This window comes from Schistocerca cancellata, chromosome 1 (genome assembly GCF_023864275.1).
Source record: "Schistocerca cancellata isolate TAMUIC-IGC-003103 chromosome 1, iqSchCanc2.1, whole genome shotgun sequence".
In the NCBI taxonomy this organism is placed as follows: Eukaryota; Metazoa; Arthropoda; class Insecta; order Orthoptera; family Acrididae; genus Schistocerca; species Schistocerca cancellata.
In genome coordinates this window covers 812,043,859-812,059,568 of record NC_064626.1, presented here as the reverse complement: position 1 = coordinate 812,059,568, position 15,710 = coordinate 812,043,859, and the positions used below count along the sequence as shown (strand labels likewise).

At 40.4% G+C, this 15,710-nt stretch overlaps 2 protein-coding genes across 5 annotated transcripts in view; one reads left to right on the top strand and one right to left on the bottom strand.

Moving 5' to 3' along the window:
• The window catches only part of LOC126188093 (prefoldin subunit 6), a 44,665-nt gene extending 38,169 nt beyond the window's left edge, over nucleotides 1–6,496 (top strand). The window contains exon 4 of the mRNA XM_049929555.1: nucleotides 6,176–6,496. Within this exon, the coding sequence (XP_049785512.1) occupies nucleotides 6,176–6,296 (121 nt within the window). The 3' untranslated portion in view covers nucleotides 6,297–6,496. The remainder of the gene's footprint in view (nucleotides 1–6,175) is intronic.
• Nucleotides 6,448–15,710, bottom strand: part of LOC126188069 (glutamine synthetase 2 cytoplasmic-like) — a 423,240-nt gene continuing 413,977 nt past the window's right edge. For all 4 annotated transcript variants that reach the window (XM_049929519.1, XM_049929528.1, XM_049929545.1 and 1 more), the window contains exons 4-7: nucleotides 8,802–9,076; nucleotides 8,010–8,209; nucleotides 7,710–7,849; nucleotides 6,448–7,564 (exon numbers count right to left, since the gene is read on the bottom strand). In XM_049929519.1, coding sequence (XP_049785476.1) covers nucleotides 7,416–7,564; nucleotides 7,710–7,849; nucleotides 8,010–8,209; nucleotides 8,802–9,076 — 764 coding nt within the window. In that variant the 3' untranslated portion in view covers nucleotides 6,448–7,415. The remainder of the gene's footprint in view (nucleotides 7,565–7,709; nucleotides 7,850–8,009; nucleotides 8,210–8,801; nucleotides 9,077–15,710) is intronic.

Below are 15,710 nucleotides of genomic sequence, written 5' to 3'. Positions count from 1 at the left end.
TTTGGTTCTTCAGTGTATGAGGATGACAAATTATTTAGCATGTGTGACAGAAAAAGCTGCTGGACACAAATTTGTTCTCTCTTAGACCTTATAGGTCCATCCAGTGAGGAGAAAATAGTGGAATTCATTTTGGTAACCAATGTGTTGCCATTATTCTATTATTATTTACTTGTGATAGATCCTGTGCACAGACTTACATGTTGTTAGCCACAGTACTTTTTCCCATGTCTTGCCTGAGTAGGACGAACAGACCATAAAGCTGTGTCTTTGCATCTCTTTAACACTCTAATATGTATCCATCACCCTACAGACTGAAATTCAGCATTGAAATGCACTGGCAACTACAGTATCTTAAAACTACAGAAGAGCAAAATGTAAACCCGCGAACAGTGAACATAATCGTAGTGTATGCCATGAAACTTGTGAAGTATAAGGACATCAGGGAATAATTCAAAACTTGATCATATGTACATACTGAATTGCAGTTAGCTGGTGTGGGTCACAGCAACATAGCATTGTGTGGGGCAAAGCAAGGTTAGTTGGAGGAAGCTGAGAGATATTATCTGGAGCTGCCTACTTCCATATTGGCAACTATATCATATCCCTTCCTCCATATGCTGTCTCTAATTGGATGGTGACTAATAAAACAGTTTTGTGTTTACAGCATTCTATCTTTGTGATTTTTATTCTCCTTGTACTGAAAAGTATGATGCATATATTTATGTAATCACTGTGCATGTACAAATTTAGGTAAAAGTGTCATTTCCTGCCTAGTAGAACATTTGTGAATTAAATGCTATATCCTTGCATGTTATCAGCTACTATCAAGCAGAAAAATACTTTGTCACTGGGAAAAAGAGTGGTTGGGGGTGAAAAATGCATAGTGGGTATTACATGAAATGTCTCCCAGTGACTAGTGTTGAAAAATAATATGTAGCATGTTGTTGAGAACATAGTATGTAAACACAGTATTGTTCAAGAGCAGCTGGCAATGCTCTGCCCTCACTGCCTATTGTTTCCCCATCTGATTTTTGTAACTAAGGTATCGTAGATGAAATACAGAAAATTCAAAGAACAGCATGTTTGGTTACAGGTTCATCTAGGAAGTCTGAAAGTGTCATTGGAGGTGTTGACCCAGCTCCAGTGTCACACTATGAGACATTTGCTGTGCACCATGATGTGGTTTACTCTTAAAATTTTGAGAGTGTATGTCCATAGAGGACTGAACCAATCTTGCTTCCTGCTTTGTATATTTTGCTAAAAGACCATGAAGCAAAGATTGAGAGTGATTCAGGCTTTACCAGCAATTGTTATTTCTGTTCATAATTTGCGAGTAGGATAGGAAATGTAAGTGGCAATTGTAAACAAAGTACCCTCCTCTACATACTATATTTTAGCTTGTTCGGTATAGATGTAGAAAATAAATTGTATTAAAAATCCTCCATCGATTTGAGTAGGTTAAAATAGTTCTTCCAGTATTTACAGCATCAAGAAAGCACAAGCATTTTTGGTAATTAAGAGAAAAGTGCTTTCACAGTTTTTATTCTTTCTACATATCAAAAGGTTAAGTGGCTTTATTGTGTGTTTAATTTGATTTAATGGTTATGGAGGCACAGTTCTCTCAAATGTTGTTATAAATAGGAAAAAGGAAATACGATTGAGGCTTTATTTGAGAAAATAATCGTGTATTTGATTCAACAGATTTACTGTGGCTGTTATGAAACTAAACACAAAGAACTAAACATTGTCAGTTTGGAGTTGCAATAAAGTTTTGAAACAAAACAATTTCCAACTTTGTACTTACTTGTTGGTTCTTTAACATTCAAAGTATCAAGTTAATCAAATTATATGTATTGATCAGTCTTTACTTTTATGTATGTGATGCTTTCAAATTCTCATTCTGCTTAGTATCCCTTAGATGGCCATCAGACTTCATTAGTTCATTTTTGTGATTATGATTTCTCTTAAGAGTACTGTGCAAAACATTCCTCTTGCTTGCACTTTTCCCATATTGCAACGGAGAACAGAAGTTGAAGGGCTCAAATAGCAGGTTCCTGGTAATCAGAATTAATGCCAATCTGTCACTGCACATATTTAAGAAGTAGGATGCTGTTCAGTGACAGAGGCTGAAATTTTGTAAATCTGATGATGTGGAGAAAACTGTTCTATTCACTGTAAACGAAGAATTGCAGAAATTGGAAGCTGTGTCTTTGTTAGCACTAAATTTCTCGCTATAAACAGCAGTTTCTTGAATTCCATAGCAATGTTTAAATGAGTCGGGCATACTGATGAAGTGTTGAAATTTCCTTCAGTTTTTAAAGTTTATGAATCTCTTCTGTTTTTTCTAATGTCGGATGTGATATGGAACCATGAGTTCAGTGCTTTGTCTGGTTTCATGTAAGTTAAAGTCTCCAGTCACTTAGGTTGCTTGCAACATTTAACAGCTCACTGCCCCACAACCCTGAGCATTTTACTGTAGATTTGCAATTTTCTAAGCTATCTAGAAGTTTTGATTTCTTTGCAATAATTGGAACAACACATTTGCATTTATCTGTCATCCTCCTAGCACGTATCAAATGTCAGCAACAAGCAGAAATGTGATGTAGATTAATAATTACTGTCAGTGATCGACAAAGTATTTCTGCTGGTGATGTTTAACAGTATGCTTTCATGTCAACACAACAAGAATTCTGAAGGATCACACCACAATAAAAGTTATTATTTTACTGTGTGTTTTATTGGAGTTAGAAAGCTTGACCTTTACAGCCAAGGGAAAGATTTAGATTGACCATAGCCATCTTACAAGCATGGAGGCCCTAGTTTTTTTTTTTTTTTCTGAATATGAAATGGTAGACAACAGGAAAAACTTTTCAGGGCTGGCCAACTGTGGAGTTGGCACCCCCCCCCCCCCCCTCCTCCTCCGGAAGCAAAATGTGACTCAGATACAGCAAAAAATATTTGTTGCTATATTTCTCTAAGAATGAGTAACATTACTGTTAACTCTCACATGAACCATTTCATTTTCACAAATAAAGATGTGTAAACAACAAGGTTGAATCTTGTTTTTGATTGTCCTTTGAGACAAAATGTGAATACTCAAATTGAAATAATTTGGCAGGGAAAGACCTTTTTCAAGAGTGAGTCCCATTCTATCAGTCTCTGTTAAATCATTTGAGCATATAGTCAAACAGAACTGACTGTTTCAGAGCAGACATAACATTTTATTTCAACTTTGTGTTGTTTTTCTGGAGCAAAAGAAAGATGAAAAGTTCAAAATCAGTTATTTTATTTGGCTTCCCAAACCAACCTAATTTCTCTGTATTCACTTCCTTGTGTTATTTATAAACTCTGTATTTTGATACTGATGTAAAACTGGGAGATCTTTCAGTGATGGGTATTAACTATTGACCTTTAAGTGTGTATCATCCATCTAGGTCTCCAAGAGGTTACTTTATCTGTGGTGGTATTATCATTATGGATAGAATTTTCAGCATGTAAGCTAACAGTTAATATCAAGGGCACCCATTCAATTTTGTGTGTGTGTGTGTGTGTGTGTGTGTGTGTGTGTGTGTGTGTGTGTGTGTGTGTGTGTGTGTGTGTGTGGTGGGGAGGGGGGGTTGCAGGCATAGAGTGGGGCCATGGAGTATTTTTAATATTTTGGAAAACAGATGCCAACTCTTAAGTAACTATACTGATCATGTTTCAAACCTATGTACATGACTTTCTTGAAAGAAAAACCACTAGACTACACTTTGTCATCCTGCTAAGAGTTGGGGGAGGCCCATGGTGCCTCTTCCCCCCCCCCCCCCCCCCCCCCTCTTTTTTTCTTTCTGATGTGGGTGCCTTTGATTTGTACAGTGGGAAGAAAACAAAATACTGCACTTACAGGTCAGCATGTGATTCCTCAATCAGATTCCAGACCAAAGTTTATCAAGCAAAATCAGATTGGGTGCATTTTGAGAACTTTATGAAAATGAAAGGTGTCAATACTGTCACATTGTGCAGAGGAATGTGTATCACCCAGAACTATTATACCAGCCATCATAACTCACTGAGTTGATTGTTGCGAGGACGGAGCTATGGCTCAAGCCCTTGTCTATTTTTTTTTAGATGTCTGTTCCATAGTTATCATTCATATGCAGGACATCATTTTATCACATGACAGTGGGATCCATCCATCTACTAATAACGCAGTGCCCAACTGTAATGGGTCCTGTCGTGTTCATGTAGGATGGCTTCATGATGAACACATCATTAGGCTTTCAATACTGGGTCTGTCCAATAACCAAGCTGCTGCTGCATGGTAACCTCTCAAAGGTGCCATTCCGATAATGTTTTTAGTCACCTGGAGCAACACATTTGGTAAACCAGTAATCTTTATCCACAAGTAGTGGACAGAGGTCAGCCAAAGGCTAGACTTACTCCACAAATAGAGGATACAATTCTTGAAACCATTCACAAGTCACCTCAGAAAAGTACCTGTGATATTGCAAAGCAGTTACAGATATCTCAGACTGGTCATTGAGGTGTTGCACAGTGGACTGCATCCATATTATTACATGTTAACACCAGTGGCCAGAAGACTGCATTCAATGAGTAGTTTTGTGGGTGGCTTTTGTATGAAATGGAAGACAAACATTTTATAAATAATGTGATGTAGTTTGACGAGTCTACTTTTACTAATGAAGGTATTTTCAACCTCAACACCTGTTGTTGGTGGGATCACAACCCACGTCACCCATGAACGTGACTTTGGCATAAACGTGTGGGAGGAGTGCTTTTACCTATTGCCAGACAAATTTAATACACCCCTGTAACATGTTTCTTTGCAATACTTTGTGTGATGCATTAGAAAACCTTCCACTTGGTGTTTGTGACAGTGTGCCAGCATGCTGAAGCCATAGCTGTCACCACTTTGGAATGTGTGTAATTATTTAAATTAAGCATTAACAGGAAAAATGGATTGATGGTGGCGGTCCAATGTTCTGGCCTTAATGTTCCCTGGATCTTAATCCACTAGGTTTTTCTTTGCATCCTTGCAAAGGAAGAGGTTTATAGTACTCCATGGATGTACATGAGCTAATAGCTTACCTGAATGTCACTTGGGCTATGGTGGCTGCAGCTGTGGCCCATAAGGTCCAGCAAAGCATGATCCAGTGAGTGGTGAAGTGTTTGCAAATCGAAGGTGGTCACTGTGAATATCATCTCTAAAGTGAAAGTTGCTCGTATGTGTATATACTGCCTTTGAAGATGAGGCAGGACATCAAATGTCTAGCATGGAATACATGTTTTGTACCTCAGATGGTGCTGTAGGCATTCTTTTCCATTGGCTTTAATTGTGTCATACACAAAATAAAGTGGTTGTTTACATCTGTAAGTAGTTCATGTTATATAATAAAGGTAACAGTAATGGAAAGAAATTGCATTGTGGAGGTGTGTAAATTGTATGATATTTTAACGGGAAAAAAAGTTTCATGTGAACATTGGCAAGTGAGTATCTGTTCCTCATGGCACTGCCTCGCCTCACTGAGCCAGTGGGATAGCTCTAGCACTGTAGTTTCTGCTACCTGTTCTTGTCCATGCTTTACACAGTTTCGCCAGAGCTATTTTCAAATTGCATTTCTATTAAACCTGTTGCTGAGACTAGGTTTTTATAGATACACTTTTGTCTTTAACTAGCATGAGGAATTGCATTCCAACTGCAGCAGTTTTTTTCCTTTGCCTACATATACCTTATTGCATCTCTGACCAAGAGCCCATTTTTCCCTGACTGTGCATGAACTATGATAATGAACTTTAGGATATCTCTGATGACTGCTAATATATTTTACTCTTATAGGAAATTTTTTGGATACGGAGCTTCAAATTCTAGAGAAATCCAAGAGGACCAGTCTGTAAGGTCTCTTTGGTTCAGAACACATTTTTGTATTGTCCCACTTACGGCATGAGATTGCTTTTAATGTTGTAGCAATTATGTTGGAGACATTCTTTATTAACTTTAGCAAATTCATACACATTGAGGCAATAAAATATTATTACATGACTGTTCCAGTAAACTTTTAGCTCCTTAAAATTTGCTGCAGGGGTCAAGTTAAATCCACAGATAATCAGTTGGGTAAATATTCAAATGTGGAAACAAGCATTTCCGATATAATAATTATGGTTCCCCTTTCAGAAAACGGGCTGATGACACTCTAGCTTCACTAGAAAAACAACAAGAAAGTCATCGAGCAGCCTTAACAAAGTTGCAGCAGCAGTTTCAGCAAGCACAGATGAAGATGGCCAAAAAACCATGAACGTGAATCAGTTGTGTGCTGCTGTACACATTTGTTTCCTGTTTGGAAACTGAGAAAAGTAAATTAAAACCAATGTGAATTTTGTGTGGCTGAAATCTCATCCTTCGTGCTTTTGTAGAGGAAGTGAATGTATATATATGAAAACAACATGTAACCATATAATATCTTTATTGCATACAAAATAAAGGCACTTTATTATTTGTTTTGTATTTCATAGAATATAGCAACAGAATTAATAACATTGTTTTTCATAATTTTCTTATGGAATAAATGTTGCTGCCCTATATTACATAACATTGTACAATGTGGAAAGTGTGATGTGTAATGTGCAAATGCTTTCACAGAATTATTCAGAAATATGTTTGATATAAAAATATTGTAATCTGGTGTTTGTACATGAGCACAGACATCATCTCATCATGGAGGTTGGTGTAGCGTTTGCAGTTGGCAGCATTACTCTCCAGTCCAAACCTGAATACTTGGTGATAGTAAAAAAACAAATTATACATTTAATTGGGAAAGAAATTACAAATAAGATACGTAAAGGAATTACAGATGTAGAGAATGTATCTTGAGTATTAAAAGCAAACACATTCCACTCATTTTGACAGAGGCCTCAGACTATTGATGGATGCTTTACAATTTGTTAAAACTGATCACAGAAGAGCTGTTCACTAATTATAGTAAAAAAGCACCACCCTTTAACTTACATGCAGACAATATTTACTGTTTCCTTAATGGCAATAAAATATGCACTTTCACACTCAGTAAATGAGCATTTTGCTATTCAGGAACTAATGTAGCCTTTACTTAGCAAATTCGTTTAACAATTAAAAATTTCTCATTTCATTCAGTACTCCATCCAATAACACTTAACTTTTATGTACAAAAGCATTTTAAAATATCTGCAGTTTGATCAATACAATCACTAAATTCTATATTCATACCAATTTACTTTCAAGTGGCTAAACAATGTCTCTGAAGTAAAATTTAATTTTGTTACACACCGTATGTATAAAAATTTGGTGTGCTCATGGTGCTCAAATGATATGGCTTATCTGTACAAGTTTTCGATTTTGTGTAAGGTACAGCAGCAAGTAACAACAAGCTATATAAAATCTACTCATTGAGAACGCATGTGCGGACCAGTGCTTCACACACTGCATACGGATCACAGTTTGATGATGGTCGACGGTCTTCCAGGTAGCCCTGCTTCCGTTCTGCTACTTCACGAGGAATGCGAATGCTGGCACCACGATTAGCAACACCTGTAATTTGAATGGTTGTGTGTCATTCCTTAACACAGAATTAGATAAGAATGTGTATAGAAATTGTGTCTAATAGATGGGCAGTCAACTTAAGGGGGGGGGGGGGGGGAAGAGATATTTGTTGAGGTGTGGTATCTGTGCATACCTGCTGAGAAATTGTGAATGGACGATGTCTCATGGGCTCCAGTCAATCGCCTTTCATTGTCCTTCCCACCCTTGGGATCATATGCTTGAATATGGCGCAAATGTTGCTTCGAAAGCTTGTCGATAGCTTTCTCAATTTCTCTAGAATGAGAAAAGAAAGTTTTCAAAGTTGAGTAGTGTGGAATACTAACTTATCTGAGTAAAACCTTATTTTTATAACCCTCTTTGAGAGGGTCAATGTAGCGTAAAATTTCTGTATACTGTATGCCGTTTGGTCAACATTTATATAAATTGTACTTACATTATGCCATTTTCTTCTCTCATTTCCAGAGTTGAAAAGTTACAGTGTGCTCCTGCACCATTCCAGTTCCCTGGCATTGGTTTTGGATCCAATGTAACTACAATGCCATATTCCTCAGATATCCGGTGTAGGATATATCGAGCCACCCAAAGATCGTCAGCACATTTCATACCCTCACCAGGGCCGACTTGAAATTCCCACTGGAAGAAATATTTTATTAATGTAGTTGTCATTAAACATTTGTGACAAAATTTAATCAAATGAATGGTTCCAGTTTCAAACAAACATTTTGATATGAGAAGTTTACTCTAGTGGTCTGAACAAGTAATGGGCGGTAATTTCAAATAACTTCCAAATTTAGACCATATGATTTGTTACTTTATCTGCCCATGCATACAGTAGATGTATCCATGAGTAAAAAGAAAAGTTAAGGACATAAGTGACTGCAAGCAAACCAAACTGTGTTAGAGGACTTAATTCCTACAAGGAGTTTTGGCTGACCAATCTACATGACCTATTTTTACAGAAACAGCTGCAACACTGACGAAGATAATTTAATCAAAAATATAGTATTCTAGATGCATACTTCAGTTTACTTATTTAGGACACAAACCACCTTTTGTTTTATTTGTTTCGATATTCGCAGGGCTTTTATAAATAGTTGAAGCTAGTATGGAGAACGAAAATGAATTGTCAGTTTCATCACAGGGCTGGAGAGCCATAGCTTTTGGTGCAAAAACAGCTTTTAGCATTCAGTTTGGAATAGCTGAGTAAGTGTTTTCGGGCACTGACCTGTGCAGGCATGACCTCTGCATTGGTTCCTGCAATATCAATGCCTGCATACAGGCAAGCACGGTAATGTGCCTCCACAAGCTCACGTGCGTACACCTTGTTGGCACCGACACCACAGTAGTAGGGCCCTTGGGGTCCAGGAAAGCCATTCTTTGGCCAGCCGAAGGGGTGAAGGTCTGTGTCCAGTAGTGTGTACTCCTGCTCGATACCAAACCACGGTTTGTGTGCTGCTGCTCGCTCCATTGCCTCTAAGCACTTGTATCGCTTATTGGATTCTGCAAAATAAGTAGATCACTAGTTAGACACTATCATTATGTGCAAGCATCAAAGAGGAACAATGTACAATCAGCACCAAACCAGATTTATATTGCATCAAGTCAGTATTGAAGCCATAAGAGCATTTAAACCCTTTAAGGGGAAGGCCTGCCATACTAAGTAATGTAAACATGCCCTCACTCAATTTTTTTTGTTTAATCTAAGCAATTCACTAGTATCAGTGTATAGTTATAAAATGTAATCTGCTCAGTCAAAGTTTGTTTCTTCTTTCTTTTATTTTCTGATCCAGCTTTAGACTTGCTCGATGCTGAAATCGGAAAAATAAAATTATAGCTGTAACAAATAATACAACAGCAGAATGGCAGATACACAAATTAAAAGTGAATACCGATGATGATGCAGAAAAAAAAAAAGAAAACCAGCCATCACATAATGTAGTACTTATTGTTGAACTTAACTGTACATAGTTTTCTTTATTAGGTAAATTAATTCCATATTTTAAGTAATAATATGTAATAATTTATTTTTGTGTTTAACAGTCAACAGAAATACCTTGTTTCAATTTAGCCAGTGCCAGTCCTAAGTCCAGATTGAAAATTATCTTGTGACATTGTGTCCATTCACTAACATTTGTACGTACAGTGTGTGTGTGTGTGTGGGGGGGGGGGGGGGGGAGATTGTATGCATTGATAGTTCCATTCCACATGTCATTCTGACTGATTAAGTGCAAATGTAATATGATGGAGACATGGTTTACAGTTTGTAATGTACAACAAAACCGAAGATATTCTCTTATTAGAATTTTCAAAAGATATTGCACCTCAGAATAAAGATACCACCACCACGTGGGCGGGTGGACTGCTGTGGGCTGTTGTGAACCACCTGCTACAGCAGGACAAAGCGTCTTCATTGTTTCTAACTAAGTCCCCGGTTTAATACACAATACCACCACCCACCTACCCACCTACCTACCTACCTACCTACCTACCTCCCTCCCAAGGTTGAATCGAACCCCTTTCATTCCTAATACCAAACGAAAAGTATTTGCAGCTGTGGTGTAGTGGGTAGTTCTTGTGGCAGGTCAGATTCTGACAGCTCAAGGCAGAGTCTCGCCCCATATGTACACTTAGTAGCTATCTCATTATAACTAAGGGCGTCAAAGGCACAGATTGTGGCACTGCAGTTGCGTGCACTCGGTCCTGCGTCTCTAGCAGACACGAAGGCATGCTGGCATGCTGGCTGACCAGGCGCGTGCAGAATTGGTGACTTCTGTCGACAGGACGAGGGCCGACGAGAGCACGGCTGAGGGTGCGGTGCGGCAGCCAGCCGTAACGAGGGGACTGCTAACGATCTCCGCGGCTGCAGCCTCCGTCCGTCCGTCAAGACGGTAGGCCTCTGTTGTAGCTGCGACTGCGACTCTCTCCTAATTACAGGGGCCTCCGAATCGTCCCACCTCTCACCAGGCGACGGTCGGGCTCGTCTTGTTGGTCGCTAAACGTCGCAGTAACACCACCCTATTTTTGTTTCTCTCCACTAACATCGCAGAACTAAGCCAAATGACGCAGGGCCAAAACCGTCAGAGCATCTGGCCCGCTGTGGCAAATAAACGCGCGCGCGAGATCCTGGAAAAAGGCTTCGTGGACAAGGGCAATGATAAGCTGTTTACTGGAAGACGAGGAGTAGGAGCAGAACCACGGTATACAAGGTGGTGACAAAAGTCATGATATATCTCTAAAATCGTGTGGGGGGCCACTTTTTCCCGGCGTAGTGTAGTAACTCTACGTCACACTGACTCAACAAGTCGCTGGAAGTCCCCTGCAGAAGTACATAGCCTTGCTGCCTTTGTAGCTGTCCATAATTGCCAATTTGTTGCAGGAACAGGATTGTGTGCACTAATTGACCTCTCGATTATGTCCAATAAATGTACGACGGGATTTATGTCGGGCTATCCGGATGGCCAAACCATTCGATCGAACTGTCCAGAACGTTCTTCAAACCAATCGTGAACAATTGTGGCCTGGTGACATGGCACATTGTCATCCATAACATTGGTAACATTAAGTCCCTGAATGGCTGCAAATAGTTTCCAAGTAGCCGAACATAAACGTTTCCTGTCTTTGATCGGTTCAGTTGGACGAGAGGATCCAGCCCATTCCATTATTACAGCTCCACACCAGCTTGCACAGTGCCTTGTTAACAACTTTGGTCCGTAGCTTCGTGGTGTCTGTGCCATTTCCTAACCCTATGATCAGCTCTTACCAACCAAAATCGGAACTTGTATGATTAGGTCATAGTTTTCCGGTCGTCTGGGGTCCAACCAATACAGCCACGAGCCGAGGAGAAGTGCTGCTGTGTCGCGTTGTTAGCAAAGGCAACCGCGTCGGTCGTCTGCTGCCACAGCCCAACAACGCCAGATTTCGCCGCTCTTCCCTAATGTATACGTTTGTCGTACGTCCCACATTGATTTCTGGGGTTATTTCGCGCAGTATTGCTTGTCTGTTACCACTGATGATTCTACGCAAACGCCACTGGTCTCGGTCGTTAATTAAGGTCATCGGCCACTGCGTTGTGTGTGGTGAGAGGTAACGCCTGAAATTTGGTATTCTCAGCGCACACACACTGTTGATCTCGGAATATCGAACGCGGTTTCCAAAATTGGATGTCACGTATGTGTAGCTCAAACTACTATTCCGCGTTGAAAGTCTTAATTCCTGTCTTGCGGCCATAATTACGTTCGAAACCTTTTCTCATGACTCACCCGAGTGCAAATTACATCTACTACAATGAAATACCTTGCGTACGCAATACTGCCGCTTATGTATCCGCAAATCGCTATACCATGACTTTCGTCACCTCATTGTAGTACTGACAGAAATCGGCGGAATATGGTTCCTGCGTTAATCGATGGATATAAATTACGGAAGAGTCACTCGACGCAGAGGCAAATGATGCTCTCTCTCTCTCTGTCTGTCTGTCTGTTTCTATAGCAAACGACATGTTTCCTATTGATCCATTTCTTCGCAATTTACCATACATAAGTTATCAAGAACATCCATTGTGAATTTTGTTTTGGCGATTAATAAACTTTATAATTACTGGGTCCTTAATTCTGATTCTATATTCGGACTTTTATCACATATGTTCCCATAACATCACTTTCCCCTCTAGCATCATTTGACAGTGCTGTCGCTTTGCGCTCCGTTGACTTCTGATGTGAACTTACAACAATAAGCTAAAGTTGTGAAGAGAGAATATTAAATCCTATTTTTATGAAAAATGAAGTATTTGAATTTACGTGCCCAGTGACTCTTATAAACGAGATCTTGATTTGTGGTAATTACACTGCGTATAAATGCTGTCGATGAGGCGGAGTGAGAATAGTATTGTCGAACAAAGGGCCAATTTATTTTTGTTAAATGTTTTAGCGCTTCACTGGAGCGTACTATACAGGGTGCTTGTTTTCCCTGAACTGCGAAGTATCTCGTAAAACACGCGCGAATGAAAAAATGTTCCAGATGAGAAGTCAGTGCTTTCAAAGGGGACATCTGTCTGTGTTAAAACTGGCTAGCTACTAATTCCCTCACCCGAACCCCCACCATGGGGATGAACTCTTTTTTCAGATTGGAACTCTTTACTGTAGATTCGGATTCTACGCCAAAAAAATACTTAGGGATTACCTGAAAACTTTTTTTTTCCATTCGTGGAAGGTGACGCGCTGTAATCGGCTCAAGAGTTACAGCGGTTGAAGGGAAGAACACACCGAATTCAGTCAAGCTGTTGGTGTGATTGGAAGGATTCGCCGAAAAAACGTTATTTGCCAGACTTTCAAATTAAAAAAAAAATTTTACTGCACAATCGCACTTGCAAAACTAAATTAAACTTAATGATATCAAATATTTACATATTTATCGATAATATGAAGCAACATCAAATGAGTCAGTTCTTATTTGTAAACTCCGCAAAATTGAACTTTATCGACTACAGCGCCATCTGCCACGAACGGGAAAAAAGCTTTTGGTAAAGCCAAGGTATTTTTTGGCGTTTAGTCCGAATGTGCAATAAATATGCATTGCCATCTACGGCTGTCTTGTCATGTGTTGACGCAGCGAGAGAGGCATCGTCAGGAGTGCCCCCAAGGAAGTGTGGTTAGGAAGCTGCTGTTCTGTTTACGTAAGTGGCGGGCAAGGTGGCAGCAAACTGCGGTTGTTTATTGATGGTGGTGTGGTGTCGAAGTTGAGTGGCTGTAGGAAGACAACACGGCTCTTATAAAATTTCCAGTTGATGTGATGAATGGCAGCTAGCTCTAAATGTAGAAAAATTTAAGTTAATGCGGGTGAGTAGAAAGAAGGAACCTGTAATGTTAGGATATTACTAGCGTCCTGGTTGTCAGTCAAGTCGTTTAAATATCTGGGCGCAACGTTGCAAAGCGATATGAAACGAGCTTTTGAGAACGGTGGTAAGCGAAGGCGAATGGGCGATTTCGGTTTATTGGGAGAATTTTAGGAAAGAGCGGTTGACCTGTAAAGGAGACCGCTTATGGGACGCTAATACGACATATTCGCGAGTACTGCTGTAGTGTTTGGGATCCGTATCAGATCGGATTGAAGGAAGACATCTAAGCAATTCAGAGGGGGGCTGCTAGAAATCTTATCGGTAGGTTCGAAAAACAAGTGTTACGGAGATGCTTCGGGAACTCAAATGGGAATCTCTGGAGGGAAGGCGACGTTCTTTTCGAGAACCGTTATTGAGAAGATTAGAGAACTGGCATCAAGCTGACTGCCGAACGATTCAACTGTTGCCAACACACTGCGCGTAAGGACCACGAAGATAAGTTAAGGCTCATATGGAGGGATATAGGCAGTCATTTTTCCCTTCCTGTAATTGTGAGCGGAACAGGAAAGGAAATTACTAGTGGTGATACAGAGTACGCTCTGCCACGCATCGTACGGTGGCTTGCGGAGTATCTATGTAGACGGTGCCTAGCTGGGACTTCAGTTTGCATTGTAGGGCACTACTGGCTGTAAGCTGAGCAACTTAAATGGAGTCCTCGCGGGAAATGGCACCTTTCCATCATGAAGTTATATATTGTTGATGGCGATAAGACAAGGGGAGTCAGTGAACCCTGGAGCTTAACTTAACCATCCGGCTGGCACCTTTAAATTCAATAACATCCCAATTAGCCTCACGAAGCTGAGGGCACTACATAACAGATTTCCACCTTACAAAAATGGCACTGGGAATGGAATCCGGAAGATCCATCTTAACAGGCAGAAGCGATAACAGGAAACTTGCATCCGTTAATTGCTAAAAATATGGCCTATTCGGAAGGGAATCAATATGTATTTATGCGCTGCATTGTCAATATGAAATTTACGGTGGCCGGCATGTTTACCACCGTAAGGATCCGTCAGTCGCGCGGTGATGGGTGTATCGTCGGGAGCGGCTTTTCGGTTAATCGTGCAGTTAGCGCGTGGTGCGCTTCCAACTCATTAGTAAAGCTACCGAGGATATCACTTCACGAGATCACTGTGGTGCAGATCCTGCAGGATCTGTTACCAGAGTACTCTGAAGAAATTATTTTGGTCTCAAGGGCAGGTATGCAGTGAAACAATATGGAGTTGCTAGACAGTCCTCACAACCAGTCACAGCTTCCCACCGTGGGAATTGGACTGAACACTGCAGGGTTGTTTCACAGCCATCAAGGTTAGTCGATGGTTAAGGACGAAGTTGCAGACGGAAAGCGTAAATAAGGGATGCTGCGTACGTCAAAGAATGTGAATACTAGTTCTGATTAGGAGCCCACTTGCTACCGGAGTTGCAGAGCTGGCGGTGACTTCACAAAAGGTTATAAGCTCTTGCCTCTTGCAGATTCTGTATCATCATCTATGACCGACTGGAGGAATGTAGTTCCCAAAGAATCAACAAGGGTTTAGGAAACGTGACACAAACAGCAGATACAGGTTGTGTCTAAGATATCGGGTCTGAACGGAAGATGGAATCTTTCCAGGTTTGCGAAAGTGTTTGCCAAAATACCATGATGACATAACCAAAAATACCGTAGTTCACCCTGTATTTCACAAGTGTGTGATTGGCTTTTAAGACTTTTTAACTGGTAGGACGTTATACTGAACGGAGAATGTTGAACAGAAACTGAAGTATGATCCGGTGTGTCCCATGGAAGCATAATAGAACCCTTCAGATTTCTTAGTATACGAGTGCGTCAATGACCTATCTGTCAGAGCACTTTCAGATTGTACGCTGACAGTGCCGTTATCAACAGCAAAGCATTGTTGTCGCAAAAAGCTAATGCAACCGACCCTCAAATACTGCTTCGGTGATTGGGTCCATACCACGTAAGCATGACAGCAGACATCAGATGTGCTGCAGTGATCTAACAGGCATACAACTGCGTAACAGAGATCCTCGTGGCGTTTAAATGGCAGTCTTGGGAAGAAAGACAACGTTTTTGAGTAACCCTGTTGGGTATATTTAGAGAGCCGGTATTCTCACGATCATGAGAATAAGATAAGAGAGAGATTTGGGGGGGGGGGGGGGGAGATACCGAAAACAGTCATTTCACTTGCTCTGTGTACTAAATGGGGCAGAGTACCCTCCGCTATACACCTTACGGTG